At 49.1% G+C, this 25,520-nt stretch overlaps 1 protein-coding gene across 2 annotated transcripts in view; it reads right to left on the minus strand.

The window, feature by feature from the left end:
* The window catches only part of DSCAM (DS cell adhesion molecule), a gene marked incomplete at its 3' end in the record, with an annotated part of 667,277 nt that overhangs the window by 95,902 nt on the left and 545,855 nt on the right, over positions 1 to 25,520 (minus strand). For both annotated transcript variants that reach the window (XM_081302466.1, XM_081302465.1), the window contains exons 16-19: positions 21,380 to 21,450; positions 8,418 to 8,658; positions 6,842 to 6,988; positions 1,185 to 1,340 (exon numbers count right to left, since the gene is read on the minus strand). In XM_081302466.1, the coding sequence (XP_081158592.1) occupies positions 1,185 to 1,340; positions 6,842 to 6,988; positions 8,418 to 8,658; positions 21,380 to 21,450 (615 nt within the window). The remainder of the gene's footprint in view (positions 1 to 1,184; positions 1,341 to 6,841; positions 6,989 to 8,417; positions 8,659 to 21,379; positions 21,451 to 25,520) is intronic.

Consider the following 25,520-nt stretch of genomic DNA (forward strand, 5'->3'; position numbering starts at 1 on the left):
GGCTCTCTCGGCCCCACCCTCCACTTCCTGGGTTACCGCATCCTGAACAACAGGGAGGTGGGGAGCCAAGTCAGGAGGCCCGTGGGTGTGTGGGGACCTGCGCTGGCACCATCTCTGGTGTGACTCTGTGCTGAAATGTTTCTGGACGACTCTGAAGGGCATTCACTTGACGTCAGTTGTGCCTCCTTGACTGAGCTGGAGGCAGCTGCTCTGCTGTTACTGGAACAGAACTGTCCCTTAAATAGCTCAGAGAAGGCACCTGAGGGTCTCCCTCAGAATAAGAGGAAGCCCTTTGCTGTATGGTTTGTGCAGGTTTGGGGAATGGTCACATGACTCAATCCAAATTGTGTGGAACAGCAAGAATTAATAGCCTCCAACAGAATAAACAGTGATTTAAAATTTTACCCAATCATCATGAACCCTTGTAAGAATTAAAAAAAAAAAAAAACCAAAAACATATGTGAAGCTCTTAAAGCAAGGCCTTCTAAAGCAATTTAACTAACCCAGAATACCATGACCTATGCCAGCATGTAATTTTCAAGAGGAAGGTGTGATAATCAGAGCTTAAGCTGTGGTGAGAAGCCCTACAGGTAATCTAAGAGGACACAAAACAGGTGCAGAGGTTCTGAGATTAAAGGTATTTTTGTTTAAAATAATACTTGGCCCCCCAAAAAGTGAAACAGAAAAGAGGAGGAGGAGGAGGGACAGGAGGAGGGGAAGAGTAAGAAGGGGGAGAGAAAGGAAAGAGAAAGGGGGAGGAGGGGGAGGGAGGAAAGAGGGAGGGGAGGGAGGGAGGGGGGAGAAAGGGGGAGGGGGAGGGAGGGGGAGGGGGAGGGAGGGGGGAGGAAGAGGGAGGGGGAGGGGGAAGGAGGGGGGAGGAAGGGGGAGGGGAGGGAGGGGGAGGGGGAGGGGGAATGAGGAGAGAAAGGTTACAAGTTATGGGGAAGGGGCTCCAAGGGAGGCTGGAGGGCAGGCAGCCCAGGAGGCGGAGGCCTGAGTGGCTCTGCAGAATGTCCTGAGGGCAGCCAGGATTTCCTCGAGTGAGGCCAAGAGCAGCTGGTGGGGAAGACTGAGAGTGACTAGGTGGCTTTGGGCCTGGAGTGCCGCCACTTGGCAGGAGCCCAGTGTGTCCCTGGGCACGCAGCCAGGAGCTGAGCTCTCCGCCTGCTGCCGTCCAGTCTCACCGTCCTCTTTGGTCCTGGTGAAGATCTGCTCGCTCCTGACCCCGTCCCCCGCGCGGGTGAAGGCCAGCACCTGGATGCTGTAGTTGGTGTACTTCTCCAGCCCGTCCAGCTCCAGGGACGGCTGTGTGGTGGTGACGTTCTTAATCTCGCCCAGCTCTGGAGGAAAAGAACAAAAGACAGTCCCACCTTGGAGCCATCGGTGCTCCCACACTGTCCCCACTGTCTGAAAGCACTCGAGGGGCAGTACGCAGGCCCCATGTGACACCAACACCATGCATGGCCATTTGCAAACCTCTCACAGACGACTGCCCAGAAGAGCAGGTGGAACACTGACCCGGAGCTCAGAGTGAGCCATCCTAGTGCAGTGTCAGCCCCAGCCCAGGTGCCACTCCGCAGCCCCAGGCAGCTGCTGGCCACAAGTGGCCCTCGAGCCCAGCACCAGCAAGCTCGGGTTCACGCCGTGATTCCCTCCTGCTCGTTAGAAAGCTCCCGCAAGTTGAGGTGCTTGTTTTTATTTTTTAAAATCCTAATATCCACAGATTTTCAAGTGCCTAACTTTGTCTCAAATGTCTGAGCTAACACCTGTCCCAGTGACAGATCCCATGTGGGTGATGCAGCAACTGCAGTCACTGGGTGGTACAACAGATCTCCAGAACTGTTCATCTTGCATAACTGAAACTTTGTATCTTTGAGGGGAAAAATATAGGAGACGTGTGTGAGGTGGTGGGTTGGCTCCTGAGCCTGATCCTGCTGATCGGCTCACAGCACACGCGTCTGCCAGGACTTCCATGTGCTCACCTTGAAGGTGCAGTTTTAATTTATCAGGGACACCTCAAAAAAGCTGAAAAGATAAAATCAAATACTTAAGTAGGGAAAAAACTGTGTCAGAGCGAGTGGGCTCAGCAAGCTCCTGTATTCACCTGGAGCGAACTCCCGTGGTGTCGCGGGGGCGTGTCAGGACTCCTGCAGAACCCGACCGCTCTCTGGAGTGGGACCAGCTAAGGATGTTCGAGGATGGAACATCATGTGGTCTCGTCCTCAGCATGTCACCTGTGGCAGTGTGGGAACACTGGAAATGATGTGTCGAGAGCCTGCGTGGCGAGCAGCCCTGGGTCTGCAGGTGAGCCACCTGCCGAGCTGGCAGTGGGGTGAGAGGAGCCCTGGGGTGGAGTGGCTGCTGGTGGTGGCTGGGTGGGGCGTGCTCGGCCGTTTACCACAGGTGACCGGGTGTGAGAGGGTCCAGGGATCCTCCTGTCTGGTGGCCACCTTTGGGCACATTTCAGAAGCAGTAAGAGCTCTCTTGCTCCCCTGCCTTAGCAGAGCTGGCCCACGTGCCAGATGCACTTCCTTAGGCGTCAGCACTGCCCTGAGACGGACCTCATGAATCAGTCCAGCAGCCCCACAGCTTCCATTGCCTGACTGTGACAGACAGGAAGCTGAGAGAGGGCCAGCCTGCCTGAGGCCAGCATCCTGGCAGGGTGCAGAGAGCCTGGCTGAGGAGTCAGCTGTCACACACTCACGTCCACGGTCCACAATCTCGGCCTCTGAGCTGTGGTCTCTGGGTGAAGTGAAATGAGGACCAGCAGGCTGGAGAGGAGGGGAGGTGTCAAGAAGGCCAGGCCCTGGACACACCCTCCTGTTCTCCTACTGGCTGTGCTTCCATCAGCGCACTGAGCAGAGGTTCGGACATAAATGGACTCCCGTTTCTCAATTATGCTGGCTGGGAAATGTCCTTTTAAAATGTTTATGCTTTGGACCAAGGATCAAGGTGGAACTGGATGCACCATCAAGGAGGAATTTTAACTAAAGCATCTGGTGGCCAAGGCTGGTCACGCACATGCCAGGGAGAGAATGGGGTGGCAGGTCGGTCACAGAAGCTCAGACCCAGTATGAGCTGCCCTGGGGCAGATGGTGGGCGAGCTCTGTGGGCAGGGCGTCTTGTTGAGGACAGCCCTGAAGAGGCCACATGTCTTCTGGAGAGACCAGCAGGGGGCCAGCTTTCACAGGTCACAGTTTGGAAGTCTCAGCAGATGGCTTACAAATGAGAAAAAAAGTGTGCTCACGCAGGTGGCCGTCATGCATGCAAATGCCAATAATTATTGCCCAGATGCTTTGGAAATGCTCCCCTCTGAGGGAGGGTCTTTCCGCATTCAATCATTCTTTTCCTTTTCCTGAACATAACTGATACAGATCCACTGGATTAGGATAAAACCCCAATCTAATATGAAACTTTAAACGTACAACTCCTCAAAGTCTTTTCAGATTTACGAACATCTGCGTGTAGCTAAGATCACACCCACACGCTCACAATCACGGAAAGTACAACTGATCCAAGTGGCCTACACAGGGTGGTGGGCCAGGCGCTGGTTCTGAGACCTTGGTGATGGTAGTTTAGAGCCCCTGCTTTTGCATCTTCAAGGAGTGCAGGGGCCTAACTCATGGAGGATCCCTGTGACAATGGGGCTAGCTGTGCCAGCATGGGGAAGGAGCAGGTGAGAGGCAGGAAGGGCCTGTGGCCTCCCCTCCCTGGTTTGCCTAAAGAAAGCCCCAACTGCACAAGGGCATTCAATCTGCCAGTGAATCAAACTGGCCAGGGTCAGTACTTGGATGGTTACTAACCATGTTTACCAACATGACTCGGGGTCATGTTGCTCTGATAAACTGATTTACCCTGAGCCCTGAGTATAACTGCACTCAAGCCCTGATTCAGACTGTCTGAGCACGGAATTGAATCTCACACATGCGCCCCTGGTCCCGGGGGGAGGACACTCTGCTGACTGCACATGTCGGGAGGAGATGGACAGAGCATGCATGGCGTCCAGCACCCGCCGCCCTTTTCAGAGCTTGCTCTTTTACTTCTGCTTAAGCACAGCTCTCCATCCTCTGCCTTCCACAGCCCAATAGGCTGGCTTAAGAACACATACACATTCACATACACACAAACACACACACACACGCACACACAAGCACACACAATCTAAAGAGCCGTGTTGAGTTAAGGGAATGAATAAAATAAACTGAAATAAACATGCGCAACAAGTCTGGAAATCATATTCCATTATGAAATGTCTTTTTGAAAATAAAATACTTTTTAATATTTATTTATACCTGCATCATTCTCAGTTTTGAGGCAGAAAACAAAACTGGGGAGGGAATGATATTTGAGCTGTCCCACGTGCCCGTATGCCCAGCTGGCCCTGACCTGCAATTTGGGCCGTCCATTGCTGTCTTCAAGACAGAAGAGATGAGAAGGGGCTGAGATTCAGGTGGACGTGGGGACTTTCCAAAGGGAAAATTTCCCACGCAATCTCCCATGAACTGTTTCCATTAGGTCTTAAAATGTTTTAAATATTCTGACTGCAATTTTTAAAAACTCAGAACTTTCACCAAAATATTGTGTATTTTACTTGACTTATCCAGTATGTTAACATATGTTTTATCTGATCACATTAAGAATATGGTTGTGGCTCAGTGGTAGAGCTCTTACCTAGCACATGTGCCCCACAGCACTGGGTTCAATCCTCAGCACCACATTCAAAAAATAAACAAGTGAAATAAAGACATAGTGTCCATCTACAACTAAAAAAATCTTTTAAAAATATTCTTTAAAAAGAATAAAACGATTGTACATATTTTAGAAAGTATTTGGATCAATAGTTGACCACAGTGGTAGTAACCATCTCTGTCTCCAGTTTTGTGTGTGTTGTGTCTGTGTGCATGTGTTGTGGTGTGTGTGGAGTGCAGCATGTGTTATATGTGGTGTGTATCTGTGTCATCTGTGTGTGGTATCTATGTGGTACAAGTATGTGGTATGTGTAAAGTGTGTGAGGTGTGTAGAGTGTGTGGTTTGTTGTGTGTTTTGTGTGGTATTTGTGGGAGTATGATTGCGATATGTGTGGTGCTGTATGGTGTGCATGGGTGTGTGCATGGGTGTGTGCTGTGTGCGACCTTTTCTCCAGGAGTGGCAGGGACGGTCCTTTGCACAGTCACTGCCCGTGTAAGGATGGCCAACCTGTGTGCACAGCCTCAGGACAGTGTACCAAGGCACCCAGTAATGGCAGGAAGTGGCCTGCTCCAGGGATATTACTCGTCATGGTAGCAGGTAGGGAGTGGCCACTAACAAGCAGGTCGTCTCTGAGGGTCTCTTTCTTATCTTGGAGATTAAGCCTAGAACTTCTGTGTTGGGCGTGAATGGCATTACCCAGCTCTGTGGGTAGAATATCTGTAAGAACTGTGTGTATCTGCAAGCATTCTTTACTTAAAGAATCAAACACTTTTGGATAGTAAAGTTTTTAAAGCTTTCACAGTATGCAGCTCCGTCCTCCAGTTCTATTAACAGGAACGCTAATAAATACAGTGAGGCATGAAAATGTGGAGACAGGGAGGAAGGTCACCCCTGGGTGCTGGAAATATTTCCAGCAGGAATAATACAAGAAGTGATTGCAGGGTAACTCTGCCTTTGGGTGAACATGGTAGGGTCAGAACTAAGGAGTGGAAATCAGACGTATATGTGGAGCCTCCTGCAGTCCGTGAGGCCCGTGCCTGTGGGGACAGGGATCTGATTGGTAAAATGGACCAGGACCAGCTCTTGAGCAGGGGTGTGGCAGACTCTTGGATGCTCCAACTCAGAGGAGAGCACCCGCCAGAGGACCACACCCAGAGGGGAGGCACATAGAGGGGAACAGGGGTGCGTCCTGGGGCTGTGGTGGGTGCAGGACCTGGAGATGGACAGGGAGGATGGTGGGCCAGCAGCCCAGGACCTGAGGCCGATGCTGAGCAGACCTGGGAGCCTCTCCCTGGAGGGCTGTAGCCTGGCTGTGCTCGTAGCTCATCAGCGGCCCGGCCTGACTTGCCGTGTCCGTGACCCATCCATGACGCCAGGCTGGGGCTTCCCTTGAACACGCCTGATCTTGCTGCCACCTGAGAGGGTCTTTTCCTCTGTCTCTTACTCTTGTCTCCAAGAAGCAAGAGAATTTTGCCCAACTTGAAAGAACACACACACACACACACACACACACACGAAGGAACAAGGCAGAGAAAGAAAGAAAGAGAAGGGGAAGGTGGAAAGAAAGGACAGAAATGGGGGGTTCTGGACTTTCTGGGTGTGCACAGGGGATGGAACCCAGGGCCTCACACCTGCTAAGCCAGGGCTCTACCGCTGAGCCGCGCCTCCAGGCCCCAGGGCTCCAGATGTAGTGACGCCTCATGGGGAATACTCACGTTCCTCCCGAGTGTTCTAGCATTCTTCCTGTGCCCTCTTCTAGTTCAATGACAGGAGTTTAAATAATTTCTGCGCTAAATTTATTTGGGGAATAGGAAGTGACCAACTTTTCAGAATATGTATCACATAGAATGTTCTAGATAGAGATTAGCTTTGGATGCTGCTTGCAGAGTCTTGACATAGATACTCATCATTAGGAAAGCCAGCCCCTGCCTAATTTTCCCAAGGGCCTATATGGCACATTGCTTTTTGAAGGACTGTGATGTTTCAGACAGCTTGTATGTGCCTGTCACAGTGTGGGATGAGAGACAGCAGAAGTGTCCACAGAGAAAAGGTTTCAGCCACATCCTGAATCCCACATGAGAAGGGGGGGGGGTGTTTAAAAATACCCCTGCATGCTCTCTGCAGCACCTGCAGTCTAATTACGTCCCCTTACCTCCATCCATGAGGTTGGCCCAGTAGATGACTCGGAACCCCTGGAGAATTCCATTCAAGGCGTCCTTGGAAAGCGTGGACCAGGAGATTGAGATGCTTTCTGGTGATGTTGCTATGGCTTGGACATTTTCAGGAGGGTAACTGGGCACTGAAATTAAATAATTAGAATTTATAATAATAGCAGATGGTTTATGAGCAAAACAACACTGAATAAGCAACATAGGTGGATATTCTAACATTTAAGGATAATACAAATTTTGCACTCAAGCCCCTAAAATAAAAGAAAAACATACAACTTCTCTATACAAATATTATCATCACTCAGTACAATATCTCGAGTTTATGTATTCATCACACTGGATTCTAACTTAATTACTCCACTTTTCAGGAGGTCATCCCAGACTCAAATTGAGCACACTTTTAATCTTAATGCTTAAGCAAAGACCACTGCTGGTCTGATTTACTTCATCATTACTCTTGCATGGTACTCATTGAAGTTAAGTTTACATTTTACACTGCATTCTTTCCATATTTAGTAACTTCTGGCACATAAATTGGAAGCCAAGCTATTGAAAACCATGGAAAAGTGGATACCTAAACATCTTCTTCACTGCCTCATTCCCAAGACCACTTTTCAATACTGTAATGTTTTGTCAGAGGAAAGAGAGACAATGAAATAGGAGACCGGTTGCTAGAACATTCACAGTGTTTCAAAGACTGAGTTTAGGCAAACCTTAAATGCAAAGGACCCACAATATCCACTGACTCTCACATCTTAATTTAAAAACATGAGCATCAAGACAAAACCCAAAAGGCACATTGAACAACCATTGCAAAGATCACAGAGAAAGCTCGAGTCTTCCAGTTTCTGCTTAGATATCTAAGACTTCTCACCCCTAAAAGTTGTCAGAAATGACAGGTGCAAACCATAATTCGCCTCCTTCAATCTAGGAGCCAGTGGCTGATTACACAAGAGGTAATAGTGAGAACCTCCTGCCTCAAAAGACCCCATGACTTGCCACCATCTACCTCAGATGTTATCTCTTCATCAACAACACCATGGTGGCTTCGGACACCAGGTCCTGGCTCCAGTTTGAAATTGCTGGAAATTTGAACTTTCAGGCTGTTTTGGTGTCCTAGTGACAGGGTGAATTAATTCACTGTGGTCACTAGGGGGCGCTCGGTCACTGTGAGAGCTGCTGCCAACAGCCGGCTAGGGAGCCTTGTTTCCTGGGGTCCCAGACTGCTTGAAAATAGAAAGCATTAATAATAGAAGAAAAAGAAACCCTCTTAATATCAATTTGGGAGAAATTCTTAGGAAAATCAGATTTCTACATCCTACTCAGGCTCCTGCAGTGACAGTGAAGCCCAATCCTTGTGCTCGAGATGAGCCAGGAAGATTCTGGGAAGGGAGTGCACTTTGGCGTGGCCATGCAGACCCTCCAGGGTGCGACAGAATCTGCGCGGAGGGTGAGGTGCTTAGGGTGGCTTCCCTCCCAGAGGCCCCCATCACGGCCAAGCCAGCAGGGAGCCAGGTACCCAGGAGGGGAAGCGGTGGGCTGTGCCCCCGAACCTACCATCCTCGAGGGTGGTGGTGATGATTTCCTGAGAAGAGGGTCCCGTGCCGGCCCGGTTGCAGGCCTGCACCACCAGGCCGTACTGGGTGAACTTGTTCAGGTTGTCCAGGGTGTAGACCTCGCTGTCCCCCGTGGTGTCGATACTGATGATGTTGAACTGGAAGTTACCCCCAGTGCTGTACTCGCGGTAGCCTATTTGGTAGCCACGGATAATCCCGTTTTGCAAATGCTTCTTGGGAGCCTAAACAGGAAAGGAGAGAACACGCTAAAGACTTGTGGTAACACAGGAGTGAGATCAGCACCCACAGCACGTGGGCGAGCCAATCTACAGACGGATATGAAGGGTCAGAGGTGCAGGAGGAGCAGGATCAGATACGGCGTTCCCCTTTTTCAAGATGGTCATCTTCCAAGATCCCCCATGGAGGTCTGAAACTTCAGACAGGGCCAATCCTATAGAACCCACGGCTTTTCTGAACATGGACCCCTGTTATAAAGTTTTAATTCATGAATGTTGTTCAGTCGGAGACTCACAGTAACAAATAAGGAAATCGAGTAACTCTCCCAATATTCTATTTTTTTAAAAAAAGTCATTTAAAACTGATGGTTGGTTTGTTTCTGAAATTTCCCAGTTATTGTTGTCAGATCAAGATTAACCGTGGGAACCCGAAACCATGGATAAAGGTGGCCTCCCACACAGAGCTTGTCCTGAGAAGACCCTTCCTTCACCTGCACGTCTCCAACCCTCAGCACCACCACGGCGAGACTCTGCCGGAACCTGGGTGGCCTCAGGAGGTCACTGGGTGTAAGTGGCGGCCAGTGAATCTGACTCCTCAGTCTCTGCTCTCAGCCAGGCTGCCAGTGACTCATCTCACTGGAGAGAATGTTCCAGAAGACAGACCGGGTCTGTGGTGTCTGCATGTGCACCAATGCTGAGGCCAGGGAGCTAGAGGACAGTCTAGGCCATAAGGGACTGCATTAGAAAGACTGGGCCGATTCAAGAGGGAGCAACAGGCTAATACCTCCAGAGCCCTTCTCCCTCCTCCTCAGGTTGCCAAGGTCACCTGCCTCCAGGGAACTGTTCCTCCTACAAGGGGTGCTTTAGGAATGCCCCTGGGCTACAGCCTTCCTGCAGGAACCCCTGGTGGCTTCCTCCCACTCTTGATCACTCCACCTTTTGGCCCAACTTTTGGTCACCAGTCACTAGGTACGATGGGGGAGGTGGGGGCATGAGAGCAAAGGAAATCTAAAATCTATAAAAGGGCAGGACACCCCCCACTTCCTGGACACCCAGCTCCGGGGCCTGTCTCTTTGGAGAAGTCTATCTCTGTTCTATCCTTTAAATAAAACTGGGTCTCTAGGCTTGACGGGCTTCTCAGGTGTTCAATCTTCACATCAAGGAAATGGAACTCAGCCTGATCCTCATCCCCAGGTCAAAGATCCCAACTGAGTCGACCTTCCTGCTTCCACCAATGAGGCCCGCCGAGCTCTTGGCTGCACCCGGAACAGAACGAATTCAACAGGAAAACGGGGCAGCTCTGGCCCGGAGGAGCCTGATTTTAAGGGAGCATCCCAGAGCGCAGATGTCCCTGGGATGAGTCCAGGGAAGGTGACCCTTCATGAATCCCTCGTGGGGAGATAGCCTCCTTCCTGGAGGCCTGAGTCATCTTGGCTGCAGGTGCCTCTGCGCTGCTGAGGAGAAGAGTCCTGGAGTTGAAGATGGCGAGATTCTTGGTGGCATGTTGGACATAAGCCAGATCCTTTCCAATTGCATAAACCAGGTGAGGCCGCAGGTCACAGAGGAGCCACAGCCTTCAAGGTCGTCAGCAGAAGCGGCTGCATGTGTGTGCGTGCCCAGGTGCAGTGGTTGGTCAGCAGCTATGAGGGATCCCTGGTCTCCAGGACTCCCTGAGTGCCCCAATCTGTGGGGTTCGAGGCCCTTACATAGAGTGGCATCGTGTGCCTGTGACCTGTGCACATCCTGTGTGTGCTTCAAGTCTGTACGTTACTTATAAGGCCTAATCAGAAAAAAGCCTATACATGTTCAGTACAGAAGCTTTTCCCCCCCATGTTTTTGAGCACAGTTGGTTGGATCCCTCAGTTACAGAGGAGCTGCTGCATATATTCTTACATACATGTAAGTAAAAACCATGTCTGCAGATGTCTCGGGGCTATACAAAGCTTTCTGTGCCCTGTAAGTGCTTATGACCCAGAAGGAGAGACCAGGTACACACTCAAGAGACCTCTGAGCCCTAAGAGGCACTGAAGGCGTAGGCTGCAGCATCCAGAATGTGACAAATGAACACAGTCTGAAGCCACCCAAGGAGGCAGAACCCAGTTGGGCTTGGAAGGACACCAGGGCTCAGGGAGGTACAGGTGAGGGTATGGTGGGAGGAGCCTGCCAAAAGGAGCCCAGAGAGGGTGCCCACATGCACAGGAGCTAGAAGGGACAGAATCAGGGTGGAGGCCCAGGGTGCGGCAAGTCCTTGAAAACCAGCAAATGTGAAGGAGGGGAGTCGTGATAGCAGGAAGCCGGAGAGGTTGAGATGGCAACCAGTGGCAGTGACGGACTCAGCAGACACACAGGGATGGGCATGCTCACCTCCCAGGGAGACCAGATGCCCAGGCTGACTCTGGGGTTAGTCTGTGTGTCCAAGAACAGTAACACCAACTCCTTTAGCTATTTTTAAAACTTTAACCAAATACATAGAAATCATACACATTTATGGGGACATTTTCTTAAAGCAAGTTTTTTCATTTATGGGTTTCTTGGACTCGGTTGCTTTTCTCAACAGTCAGTCTGATTTGTGGATTTACAGAGTGTAAGACATCCCTGAAACCGTCACAGCCAGCATCTCAGCTGTCAGTCGAGCGGCAGAGTTGGCTCCCGAGTTAAGAGCCGGCACTACGGTTACCGTAGATAAGGTCAATGCGCCTTTGATCCAAAGACACTTTGCCTTTTTCATTGGGGAGCTATGGCTTTTTGCTTTGTTTTTAAATAGGTCTGAAGATTTTAGATCTTGAGAATTTGAGTATACGGAATTTTTTCTGTGGCAACTACTGAATCGCCTTCACATTCCCTAATTAATTAACATAAGGAATTTCCTCACTCAAGTCAAATTTACCAACAAAGAGATTTCTCTTACTTCATGTGGCTTTTAGAAATGTTTTCATGTCTGCATTATAGCTACTCATAACACGGGTTTACTTTTGACACTTTCATACGTTCACACAGACTGATCTGCTCCATTTCGGCCCCCATGCGTCCTCCTTCCCTCCTTCCTCTGCCGTATGGGTCTCCATTCTACTCACTTATGGGTTTTTAATTGTGTTTTATAGACTTACATAAAGGGGAGATTCACGGTGGCATTGTCCTAGATGTTTATAGCTTAATTTGTTCAAGTTCAGCCCACGATTCCGCCCTTTTCCACCCCTCCTCCTTCCCCCTCAATCTCCTTCTGCAGCTTCCCTTATTTCTTTTCTGTTTTCATAGAATCCCCTCCCCTTTCCTATTTCCTTCATTTCCTTATTTCTCTCTAGCTTCTGCAGGAGAGAAAACATTTGACCTTTAACTTGGCATGATATCCTCCAGGTCCATCCATTCACCAACAAATGCCATCATTTCCTTCTTCCTTGTGGCTGAGTCCACTCCACTGGGTGCACATATCACACTTTCTGGATCCAGTCATCTGTTGGTGGCCCCGGGCTGGTCCTGTACCTTGGCTGTTGTGTGGGGCCCTGCTCTGAACACTGATTGCCCATATCCTATAGTACGCAATGAAGGACTCACAAACTCATTACCCCAAACAAAACAACCCCATCAGAAAAAGGGAAACAGAACTCAGCAGATATTTAAAAGACCCAACAATCTCCACCAGAAAACCTCTAGAACTCATGAATGATTCCACCAAAGTAGCAGGATATAAAATTAACACCCATAAATCAATTGTGTTCTCAACTGATAAATCAACTGAAAAAGAAAATAGGAAAAATATCCCATTCATAATAGCCTCAAAAATATATATATATATATTCGGGAATCAATCTAACAAAAGAAGTGAAAGACCACTACAATGAAAACTACAGAACACTAAAGAAAGAAATGGAAGAAGTCCTTAGAAGATGGAAAGATCTCCCATGTTCTTAGACAGGCAGAATTAATATTGTCAAAATGCACATACTACCAAAAGTGCTATATAGATTTAATGCAATTCCTATTAAAATCCCAATGACATTCTTTATAGAAATAGAAAAGGTAATCATGAAGTTCATTTGGAAAAATAAGAGGCCCAGAATAGCCAAAGCAATCCTTAGTGAGAAAAGTAACACAGAAGGCATCACAATACCAGACCTTAAATGATACTACACAGCTATAGTAACAAAAATGGCACAATCCTGGCACCAAACAGACACATAGACCAATGGTACAGAATAGAAGACACAGAGACAAATCCCCATAAATACAGTGATCTCATACTGGACAAAGGCACCACAAACATACATTGTAGAAAAGATTGCCTCTTTAACAAATGGTGCTGGGAAAACTGGAAATCCATATGTCGTAGATTGAAATTGAACCCCTATAACTCATCCTGCACAAAATGCGACTCAAAAGTGGATCAAGGACCTTGGCATTACTCTAGAGACCCTGTGCATACTAGAAGAAAAAGTAGGCTCAACTCTCCATCACATAAGCTCAGGAACAGACTTCCTCAATAAGACTCCTAAAGCACAAGAAGTAAGATCCAGAATCAACAAATGGGATGGCATCAAACTAAAAAGTTCTTTGCTGCCAAGAAAACAAGAACATGAACAGAGAGCCCACAGAATGGGAGAAAATATTTACCACCTGCACCTCAGATACAGCACTAATCTCCAGGACACACAAAGAACTCAAAAAACTGAACACCAGAAAACCAAATAACCAATCAATAAATGGGCAAAGGAACTGAACAGACACTTCACAGAAGAAGAAATATGAATGGTCAACAAATATATGAAAAAATGTTCAGCTTCTCTAGAAATTAGAGAAATGCAAATGAAAACTACACTGAGATTCCATCTCACTCCAGTCATAATGGCAATTATTAAGAATACAAGTAATAAATGTTGGTGAGGATGTGGGGAAAGGGGAACACTCATACATGGCTGGTGGGATTGCAAATTGGTGCAACCACTCTGGAAAGCAGTATAGAGATTCCTCAGAAAACCTGGGATGAAACTACCATTTGGCCCAGTTATCCCACTCCTTGATGTATACACAAAGGACTTAAAATCAGCATACTACAGATTTATAACAGCTCAATTCACTATAGCTAAGCTATGGAACCAACCTAGGTGCCCTTCAACAGATGAATGGATTAAGAATATGTGGTGTATATATACACAATGGAATATTACTCAGCTATAAAGAAGAATGAAATGGTGGCATTTGCTAGTAAATGGATGGAACTGGAGACAATCATGCTAAGTGAAATAAGCCAATACCAAAAAATCAAAGGTTGAATGTTCTCTCATATGGATGCTAATACACAACAAGGGCGGATGGGGAGGGAAGAACAGAAGTTCATTGGATTAGACAAAGGGGGATGAAAGGAAGGGAAGGGGGATGGGAATAAGACAGTGGAATGAGTGGGACATAACATCCTGTGTTCATATATGAACACGTGACCAGTGTAACTCCACATCATATTCAACCACAAGAATGGGCTCCTAATTATAATAAGTTGTACTCCATGTGTGCATAATATGTCAACGTGTACTCTAGTGTCGTTTACATCCAAAAGGAACAAATAAAAAAAAAAGAAAAGCATAACATAAAGGATTCTGGAGAGAAAAAACAGTTCACTTACTCTGCCGGGCCAGCGGGCACGTGTTTACAATAGGATCAATCAAGACCATCCGTCTGTTCAGGCCAGTCCCACCTGGAAACCAGTCCTCTTCATGCATACTAAAGGACTCTGCACCTACGTGTGTGGAGGGAGACCAGTGGCCCACCGACCCCAGGGCTTGTGTGCAGGAATCAGCAGGAGGGGCCTTCCCACCAGGAGGCTGATGAGCGGCCACGCTCACCATGCGCCTTTATGCTCCTCTCGGAGGTGAACAGGTTCCCTGTTTGATCCCACTCTTTGTTCATGTGGCTTGAACAAAGATGATGACCTGTGATGACCCTGATCTGTGCTTCTCTCCTCTAGTGGCTGTGGGCCTCCCGTCTCCCTGTCCAGCCCTCCGATCCCACGGCCACCTGCACGTCCCAGGGGCGTCTTCTTCATGTCTCCAGGTGCCCCTGCTCCTGCTTCAGAACCCCCCACCCTCCTACTGAGGACCCCCCTTGGACCTCCACAGCAACAGCGTATGCAAGTGCCTGTGGCAGGCCCGCTGTCCTCTACAGAGGAGGGGGTGACAGTCCATCTTGCTGTCCCAAAGGGACAGAGTCGGCTCAGTGACGCTGTGGCAAGGCTCCACGGTCATCCTGGGGCTGGGAAAGATGAGAGTGTAGACAAAGACAGGGTGACACTCCAGAGAAGGGTCCAGGGATCAGAGGAAGGTCCTGGAAAATCTCTGGTGAGGCAGGACTGGGCCACTTGAGTCCTCTGATCCAGAAACAAATGTTGGAGTTGGGGCCTGGCTCTGCTTTAGCAAGTCCTTGCAGGAGAGCCAGGCTGAGAGCCAGGCTGTTATCCAGGGGGCTGGTGGGATTTGCTGGGCCTCGCTGGTGAGGACTGGCAGAGGTACCCACAGCAGCAAAAAGGAGCAGAGACTCCGCATGCCCCAGAGCGCAGGCCAGATCACCCCATTTCTTCATCTCCTTAATGGCAAACAAAAGGGACTCGTGGACCTGTGAGTCTCCTGGAGATGTGTCCCACGCAGTACCCAAGGGACACTGCCCATGCGGGGACCCGCCCAGCCTGGCTGTCAGAGCGGGCTGTCTTCAAGCGTGGATGAGGGGGCGACTGGAGCACTGTCTCCAAGGACACCTTCATGAACGTGAGCACCTCGCCTGCAGCTGAGGGCTGTCCACGGGCAGTGAGAATGTAGGGGGACAGGCTGGACGTCACATGTGAGCAGAAGGCCAAGCTGTAGCTCCTTAGTGGCAGCTGAGTGATCCCCAAGAGCTTGGTCCCCCTGACCCAGGCACAACTTGAGGACCCAGCACAGAGTAGCTCCCTGCAGGTAAGGGGAGCCCCTAGGGATGCAGAGTGGCCAAAGAGGGCAGGGCTGAGGCCATGGATGGGGGACATCCCAGATCTAGGTCTAGTGAGCAAGTTTAAGAGATGAGACTTCAAAGGCATGGTCACTGGTCACAAATGCTCAGAAGGGGCTTCTCTGGGTAGGAGCAGGACGTGTCTCATGTCAGAAGTTTTGTAGGAGAGGCACTGACGGAGGTGGATCATGATCCAGGTTCTTGAACAGGGGGCAGCCAGAGTGCAGCTGGGAGGAGAAAGGCCAGGGCCTGGGCCACTGATGGAACCGGTCACTCTCACTGAATCCTTGCTGGGATGGAAAGGTTCTAGCTAGAGCTGTCCACAGGAGGGGTCTCAGACCATGGGTTTGATGTCCTCCATATTTGCTGAGGGGATGATGTAGGTGGGGTGGTGTCCTCCTGCAGAGCAGTTCACCTCTCACCTGTACTAGGTAACGCAAGGCACTAAAGGAATTTCAGTCTTTGACACGCAGGAAGTGGTATTGGGGACAGAGCATTGAAAAAGTGTGAAGTAGTTTACTCTGCTCTACCCGGAACATTCTAGAAGCATGTCTAAGTGCAGAGTCACAGCCGGGCAGAGCCACAGGAACCACAGGATGCTCCTCACGTCCTGGGGAGCTGTTCTAGCAGTGGTCACTTGTAAGCTCCCCGAATTCTCCTGTACTTCTACAGGAACAATTGTCTTTCCAACTTTAACCGTTCTGGCAGGGGAAGCCGGGATGATAATGTATTTCATGAAGGTGAAATTGTTTTATTTCCTATGTCTGTGATTACTCCAAGCACAAAGAACTTTTATTTCTAGTCTCGACACTACATTTTCAAAGGAATACACTAGTGGGAATATCTATCACAAGAATGGGAAGAATTTAAAATTAGCTTTCAAAGTTTTTGATACAAAGAGTTTTGCTTTTATAAAAATCATGAAAGGTTATTTTGAAGTAGAATTAGTTAGTTACATCTGAGCACAGTAAGTTAAATGTATTTGAATTAGCAAAACCAACCTGCTTTGCGTTTCTGCCCTGCCTCATGTTAACACAGAACAGTATGAAAACTGGGCACACTGAAGTGTTGACTCACACTATCCTGGTTGGTGTCTCTTCTACCAACCCTGACCATGTCTGTCTGGCGAGTTCAATGATAAAGTAACGCCGTCTCTCCCTTGCCATAGGAGACCTGCCCATAACACGGCAGGTGCAGCAGATGTCACCTTGACTCTTAACTCGTGGTCAGAAACATGTTTTCCTTCTTTCTTTCTTTCTTTCTTTCTTTCTTTCTTTCTTTCTTTCTTTCTAACATGTGGGTCCAGTTTATCACCTTCTTTGAGTTTGCTGAAAAGATGAGAAATGTCATTGGCAGGAAGAGTCCCCACGTCCACTCAGGATAATAAGGCCCATTCAGTAGTGTGTCCTCGCTGCTGTGCACACTTAACGGAGGCCACTCAGCCCACTTGTAATGCTCAATGCCATGTTTACCATACTGTGATCTTTCATTTGTTTTCTATTAAAGATGGAATAAATGAGAATCAATAAAACTCCATAGGGGACAGTCTTTTGAGTATCTTTCTAAAATTCTATCTATTCATCTGTTGTTAGATAATTTAAAACAGAGCATGTTGGGTTCGGCAAACTGCACACTGTTATTAGAAATCACCGAGTTCTCCAGAGCCACAGGGCCCAGCATCCAGGGCAGAGATCAAAACTGGGTTGTTACAAAGAAACCAGCTCAGGTGCCTTATGATCCACAGTTGTCAGGCCAGTGTGAGGGTTGGTAGGGGAGACAAGGTATCACCAAATGGCAGTGGTGTGATGGAAAGGACTTTCAAACTGGGACCAGAGAAAAAGGTCCGAGTCCCCACAATGACGAATAAAGTGACTTTTCTAAGGTCATTAGTGTTGGGTGTAGAGATGAAATAATGTCTAATTCCCCTGAAGCTGGGTCCAGGGCTTATTATACAATATTCCTATCATACACATTTGCTTGTTAGAGATGCATTTAACTTATGCAGAACCCACTCTGTGCATAATGTCATGAATGCTGTCATAATTTTATATAGGCTTTTCATTTTTCATGTGAATATTACATAATCATGTATACAGAGAGTAGATTTTCATGGTTAAAATTATGCACAAAGTACTTGATAGTTTAAATCATTAAAAAAATGATTCTGAGCATAAAAAAACTTTGTCCTAATATCCCAGCTGCAGAATCTCATCCACATGGGCATTGTGATGTTGAGATGTGAAATGCAGAGAGACACAAGACTGGCCATCCAGTCTTTTTTTTTTTTTTTTAAGAGAGAGAGAGAGAATCTTTTTTTGTAGATGGACACAACGCAATGCCTTTATTTTTATGTGGTATTGAGAATCGAACCTGGGTCCCACCCATGCTAGGCAAGCGCTCTACCGCTGAGCCACAATCCCAGCCCCCAAGTGCTTTTTAATAGTTGTAACCTTGTGCTCCCACTCTTTAGTCTTATTATAATTTCTATCATACATCCTATAAGTCAAAGACAAATACAACCCTTCCTTCCTTCCTTATTATAACCTAACAGGTTACAACCTGTTTATAACCCAACAATTATAAAACAGACGAAGGAAGTGGCTGCCTTGGACGTCTTGCATTATGACTGGTTCATCTGGGTTCAAGGTGAAGCGCTCATAAGAAGCCATTTAAAAGATCACCAGCCTTCTGATTGTAGATGGCCTTGGTCCCAATCTTTAGATCAAGTTCAATTCAGGACCTGTCAGGGCCAATGAGCTGTAGAGTATAGACTTTCCACTGGGCTCTGAATAGAGAAACATCTCCTATGTTAAGTAACAGCCCAAACATCTTCCCAGCATGCTGGGGCATCAGATCTGAGTGCTACTCAGCCACTCAGGTGGCTGAGTCATGCTGGGGGAAAGGTGGCCAGCATCTTTTGAGGTCAGGCCCAGGACAGCCATCTGCTTAGGCTAGGAGTCTCTGCTCTTGGGAGACCCGGGGCCCATAGGCAGTCCAGTCCACTGGCTTGGGTTAGAGGACTAATCCAGTAACTGGATGGAGAGAGCTGTCGAGCACATTCCAAATGGTACAAATAAGCGAGGAAGGGTTCCATGAGAGGAAAATGCATATTTCATATGCGTGAAAATCTAAGATGCAAATTTAGTCTCCTCAAGCTTTCCAAGGAGTCCAGAGTTTTTCAAAAGAAAAAACTCCACCTCTTGATGTGAACCTTTTGACATAAAAGCCAACCACAGCAAGGGGCTCATTAATTTAGCACTCATGCTCCCCACTCCCACTCCTGAGGGTCCATCAAGCCGACGAGCCACATCCTCCACACTCCTGGGGCTCACCGGGTCTAGTCCACTATAAGACGTTGAGCAGAAGCAGTCCTGCTCTATGAGGAGGACCAATGCGACCAGACAGCTGAGCCCCATTCAGCCAGGCCGGTGCCAACAGGTCTGCCTGGGCCCAGAGCTGTGCATCACGGGCCCCTGCACTGAGAAAAGCCGGGCTGTTCCAACAGCACAGTGCGATCGGCTCATGACCTCAGCCCACAGCACGCTCCTCCCTTTGGCACTGAGAAGAGAATCGGGGGCAACTTGGAGACTTTCACTGCTGCTTTCTGTGTCCACCTGCCTTTTACAGCCTTGGAAGTTTCCGGTTTTAGCTCTAAGAACTAGATGCTCTTCGATAGACATTTCTATCAGGATAGCCAAAAGCTTTCAAGGCCACAGTGTTGCCTGGACTTTTCTGCAGCAAAATGCAAGAGGATGCACAGGGCCGGTGGTGGAGTGTCACAGGCTCTAGTTCAAGTGACTCAGCACCTCACCTGCAGCTTGAGGCACCTGAGTAAGGCTGCTGAGTGCCTTTCACTGCACACTGTGTGGTGCTCTCAGTGGGTGGCTGCGCTCACAGACAGAGGCACCCTCCTCACTCCTCGGCTGCCACCCGTGAATTACTTGAGGGTCTTTGCTTGGTATTGAGCCATGGAAATTTAGGTTTCTCCTTGGGAAATATCCACAGCTCCCCTGCATGCATTAGACTACCCAAGGCACACATGACCTCTGTCTCCACTCTGCCAGGAACCCCGCTCACAGCTCCAGAGTTGGGTGTATACCCATTGGGAACTGGACAGCCCACCTCCTACCTTATTTGGCAAAGAATATTCCGTAGAAAACCTCTGAAAGTCCCCGACATAAATAATGCAAGCGTGAGCTCCATTTTGATCTTTTGAGTGTGGAAGCTCCATCCCTAAGATGGGCTGTCTCATCCGGCCCCTGCTTTCTAAAACTATTTCCTGTGTTCTGTGGGTTTTTTCGCCACTCAACCTTTCTTAGCTTTTATTCCACAGCCAGCCCATTCCACCAAGAGGAACCCCCTTCCCTCCACCTGCGCAGGACGTGGGCAGCACCTGGCCTCACTGACTGGCCACGTTATGCCGCCTGCTGCAAGCACAGCTCTTTGTCTGAGGGTGAGAAAAGCTGGCCCTGGGGGCCCCGCTGCCTCAGTGTGTGTGAATGCCAGGGACGGGATCCACCCAACAAGGCAAAGCCATTTCTGTCACCGATGCAGGTCGTCTTATGAAAGAGCCAAGACCAGAAGGAAAACACCCAGGTGTATTGCAATAGGTTTGCAGAGGTGAGTAGAGGTGCAATTGGGTATGAACAGAGGAAAGGGGCGAGGAAAGAGGGAAGGGAAAAAATCACACACACACACACACACACACACACACACACACACACACGAGAAATCCAGAACAGCAGTGGCAAGTGCAGCTTCATGGAAGTTTTGGCCTGATAATACTCTCTATATAAAGTGGAATTTGGCCTGAGAGAGGACTGCCAAGAGCACCTTCAGGGCCTGGCTTGTTCCCAAGGTGTTTCACCCCAGCAAGTGCCGTGACGTGACTATCCACGGGCATATCCACGGGCAGGGTTCCCCGGAGCTCGGGCACCAAGTCAATGCTGCTTCCTCACGGAGAAGGTCAGCTCTGAAAGCCTGGCCCACTGTGGTCCACTTGCTTTCTCTCCCAGCGACAGACAGCACACACTGTTCCAACCAGTGCCATCAGCACCTGGCCACACTCAGGGTGCAGCTGCCTGGGGACACAGCTGCTCTGCAGTTCATTTCAATTCCGGGAAGTGGAAGGGCCTTCTTATGGACATGGCCAGCAAGGGGCACAGCCAGGGCCCCTCCTCTCTGCCAGCTCAGTGGATTGACCATCTATCACACTGTGCTTTGCCACTTAGGAACAGCAATTAGAAAAAGTTTCTGCTGGGATGAAATTAGAGTCCAGTCAGTCAGCACTTTCTGCCAGTTTCACTATTTGTACGGAGAAATCCAAGGGCCTTGATCAAACTCAAAGAATGAAACCCAGAAGCTCCATTCTCTGCAGATAGGTGCAGAATTTGCAGGAAAATAAGGCCACTGTGGACCCACACAGAAAGCTGGGCCTCCTCATGGTGCCACGTCAGTGATGGGTCACTGCTGCCATGGCAGTCCCCTAAGGTCATGTCACTGGTGACATCACAGAGGTCTTGGTTTGGGTAAGTGCACTCTATCATGTTCGCACAGGGACGAAGTCACCTACAGACACCTTTGTCAGGCTTGATCCTGATCATTAAGCAACATGAACTGTGCTGAGTTTTAAGAAAAGGGCTATAATCTAATTTTGAAAATTAAAAGTGTCATAAAATGTTAGTGTCGTGGTATCACAACACCTGAGAGTGCAAGGCCACTCAGCAGAGAGTGCCAGGAACGGGCATGATTCCAGGTTTACCTTCCAGGTGACCCTGATGCTCTGAGACGATATGGGCTCCAGGTGAACTTCCTGAGGTGGACCGTCAGGAGCTGTAAGGACCAAAAACCAAGGAGGTTAGAAACAGGCGCCGGGGCAGAGGGGAGCCCCACCACACGCCAGGCCAGGGGACACGCCAGGCCAGGGGACTCGCCAGGCCAGGGGACTCGCCCAGGACAGGGGACACGCCAGGCCAGGGGACTCGCCCAGGCCAGGGGACTCGCCAGGCCAGGGGACACGCCAGGCCAGGGGACTCGCCCACGCCTGGCAGGGAGGAAGCAGGCTTTCGGCTCTGGTGGGCAAGTCGACTTTGCAGAGTCACTGTGCACGATGCTTGCTTATGTCTATTTGCTGTTTGGAAGAATGAATCTTGGGGACCTGTCATGGTGCTCCTCCCCAGTGTGCCTGTGACCCCAGGTCTGAGCAAGTTACGGGCTCTGATAGGCAGCCGTAAGAGAAGTTGTGTGTTACACGCTGAGTCTCTGGTGCGGGGGGGCCCTTGGCTTTCCCTGGGAAGCCCCCTTTGGCAATGAGCACTTGGGCTTCCTCAGCGAACTCGGGGAAGAAACAAATGGCCATCCTGCCTTGGGTCTCTTTGCTTCAGCTCTCCACACTTTCCAATGAAGACTTCTCGGGAGCCAGGAGCCCTGACCATAGACGGAAGGAGCAACGCTGACGAGGAAAACGGAGGTACAGCCCCCACCCACCTATATCCCTGGGCTGCGGCAAGCCGGGAGTCATGAGGGACTATGCCACCTTCATTCCAGTGAGAGTACACGAGCGCGTCACAAAACGCACCATGCTGTAGGGTCAGCGTGGAGCAACGAGACCTGGGAGATGGTTCTGCTGACCAAGAGTCATGTCTGACCACAGCAGTCAGGCGCACACATGCATCTCCTTCCCAGGGTAGAAGCAATGATCCCAGGAGAGGCCAAGGGGACCCTTTGGACTGACAAGTGTTTCTGGATTGCCAGTTTAGAGGTCACTGCTGAATCCTAAACAGGCATTTCTGTGAATGTGGAGGAACCGTGTGCAGAAGGCAGGGGTGCGTGGGGGATGGGTGCCGGGGCAGAGAGAGCAGGTCATGAAGGACAGCGTAGAGACTTGTAGATAAGAAGGGCAGGATCCAGGGGAGATGGTTTCCTTTCCATAAAGGAAGTTCTGAGCAGCACCATGAGCCAGTCGCTAAGTACGTGACATTGGAATCTATCTTCCTCCTGGGTTAAAATTCTGTCTCCATCATTATTAGCTCTGTCACGTTTTGTAGGTCAGAAAAACTTCTCTGTCACTCGGTTTCCTTTATTTGACATGCAGTCCAGATGTAATTTTTGAAATGTTTTCAATCTGAAATTGGTTGAATGAGGCTGTTTTGAGAACAGTGCACTTGGTAAATAGAATTATAATAATATGATTATCATTTTAATTAGGGAAAGGAAAGGGGAAGGGGAGCGACCAGATGGGAGGCATTAGCTAGAAGAATTGGTTGAAGGAAGCAGGTTTAAACCTGTCTCTCTTTCCAACAAAACACATTTCTCCCTGGGTATCCATGGAGGGATGGGTTCCAGGTCCCCTCAGATACCACAGTCCAAGGATGCTCCAGCCTTTATGACAGAATATTTGCACGTGACCTGTGCCCATCCTCCTGCATACACTGTCATCTCTGGATGCCTTAGAACACCTAGCCAGGTGGATGCTGTGTGAGTAGTTGTTCCTCTGTGTTGTTTAGAGAACAATGACAAGAAGAGAGACCTCTGTGTGCTCAGTTCAGAGGTAGTTCTTTGTAGTGTCTTCAGTCTGAAGATGGGTGGATCCGCGGATGCAAAGCCTGGCGGTTCTGAGGACGCACTGTAATTAAGGGGCAAAGCAGGACATGAGAATGGGGCGGGAAGGAAAGAGCTTGGGTTTTGGGACCCCAGCAAAGGTTCGGAGAATTCCTGTGGCCAGAGGAAATGGTGTGCACTGGGTCTTGGAGCCGAGACCTGTGGAGAGGGGGATTTGGAAAGGAGGTGGCTTGGCTGGCCACAGGCCTTATGAGACTCAGACACGGTGCAGAGTGAAATGACACTGGCCACAGGGGGCAGAGGCATTGACCCTGGAAGGCAGAAATGGAGGCTCAGATGGCCACTCTGTGAGAACAATGGGCCTGGCTCCCGCCTCATCCAGCAGGGAAACCGCAGGGCAATGATTCCACAGGTCAGGGCTGGGGACAGGGAGAGAAGGATCACAAGCGTGCCCGGGGAGGGAGCCAGGGCTCTAGGAAAGGTGAGTCCCTGCAGCTGGGACACATGCCTTTGAAGGAAGACAGGGCCGCACAGTGTCCATTAGGACAAGAACTGCAGAGGGAGAGAGAAGGAGGGAGTTTGACTCCTGGGCTGCTTTTCCCCTGCACCCCTCTTCCCAGTCTTGCAGTGTGTTGGAATTGGAGGCAATGCAGGGACCCTGTCTCATTCTGGGTCTGTCCTGTTGGGACCTCAGGGATGGGCATCTCCTCAGGAAGGTGTTGCTATTGTCCATTGTCTCAGCCTTTGCTTTTTTGTTGAAATATATTCATAATTAAAGAAAAAATGTCCCCTGTCCTCTGTTTTCTCCACCATTGTTCTTATGGAATTCAACTTTTTAAAGGGGGCCTCAGAACACATCCCAAGTTTTCTGCTTCCTGGACAGAAACTTGCCTTTCTCTCCACAGTCCCCCATGCACCCAAAGTCTTTCCGTGTCTGGAGTCTGGGCAGAAAAATGCACCCCTGACTCTGGGCAGGTCTGAGCCTTTGCCTTGGGCTTTCTCTCCCTGCATCTGAGTTTGCTGCCCATGCCCAGAAGCCCCAGGGCAGCTCATCCCCACCTGGCCTTGGGGACCAGCACTGGAGGGCCACATGTTCGATTGCAGGTTGGTGCCATCTCCCAGGACACTCAAGGATACCTGACAGTGAGGTCCAGCTGGGAGCAAGTCCTTGTTCTGAAGGCCAAGACAGGCTGCAGGTGCTAAAGCCCTGAGTGTGTGTCCCTCCCTCTACAGGTACAGGGGAGGCTGGATTCTCGAGGGTTTATGGGTCCCCCAAGTGAAAAGGCTCTGCTAGCATTAAGGTTAGTTTTCAGAACAGCAACCCAGAGCAAGGCTGACCAGTGAGATGACCATTGTCAGAGCTTGGCACCCACTTGCCACACGAGGCCAAGCCCTCCACTGGGAATCCCAATATTAGGCCTGATGTAAGCCTGCGGGATGGATTTCTTTTCATACTGATGAGTCTGTGGTCTTCGAGAAGCATGTGGTTCCTCCATAAAAATCCTGAAGAAATTATTCTGAGGGTTGATAGGTTGATAGTGATGCTGGTTATTTCAATTAGTTGTCCTCAGCTGACGTTAACAGGCAGCCAGTGGGTTGGGAATCGGAGGCAATGTTAGGGGTACTGTCTCATCCTGGTGTGTCCCACCGTGACCTCAGGTACAGGCACCTCAGGACGGTGTGGCACAATAGTCTCAGCCTTTGAAAAACATTAAATCCATGATGTGGTCACACTTAGGGGCAAGTCACCCTCCATCCCAGTCTGGTGTCTCACTGCAGTGGTGGGGGGGACAGCCCCATTGCCAGGAGAGATCTGACCGTCATTACGATCAGAGCACCTCCATCTCCCACCTACCAGTATTGCTGTGGCTTCTTAGTAATTCATTTATTGATCTCCCAATTCTCTGAGGTGAATACATTTGGATTTCTCTTAAAATAGAAAGTGATAGACATAATCCAAAAAACTTAAAAATCTATTTCAAGCTGTTCCCAATGTAATCAGGAACATTTTTGTTTGTTTGTTTGTTTACAAAAAGGACTAAATTTTCTACAGGTTTCTAAAATACCATAAAAAACATTTTTAATTACAGAAATAATTAGTCTTCTTTCAGAATTTGAGTGCTTTCCTTACAGAGCCTGACCTGTCCTCTTCACAGGACCTCAGCCCACTGCAGACGATTTCTGTAAAATTACAGCCCGAGGCACACTGAGTTCTAAAAAATGCTAAAGCTGTTGGGAGTCAGGTATAAGGCATTCTGCTTACTGAACTAAATTTTAACACTGGGTTGACATCTGGCATTTAAGAATTTGTTTGCATGCTCATGAACTGAAGCTGGAGTTAT

Source organism: Spermophilus citellus, assembly GCF_964194105.1.
Source record: "Spermophilus citellus genome assembly, chromosome: 7".
NCBI lineage: Eukaryota > Metazoa > Chordata > Mammalia > Rodentia > Sciuridae > Spermophilus > Spermophilus citellus.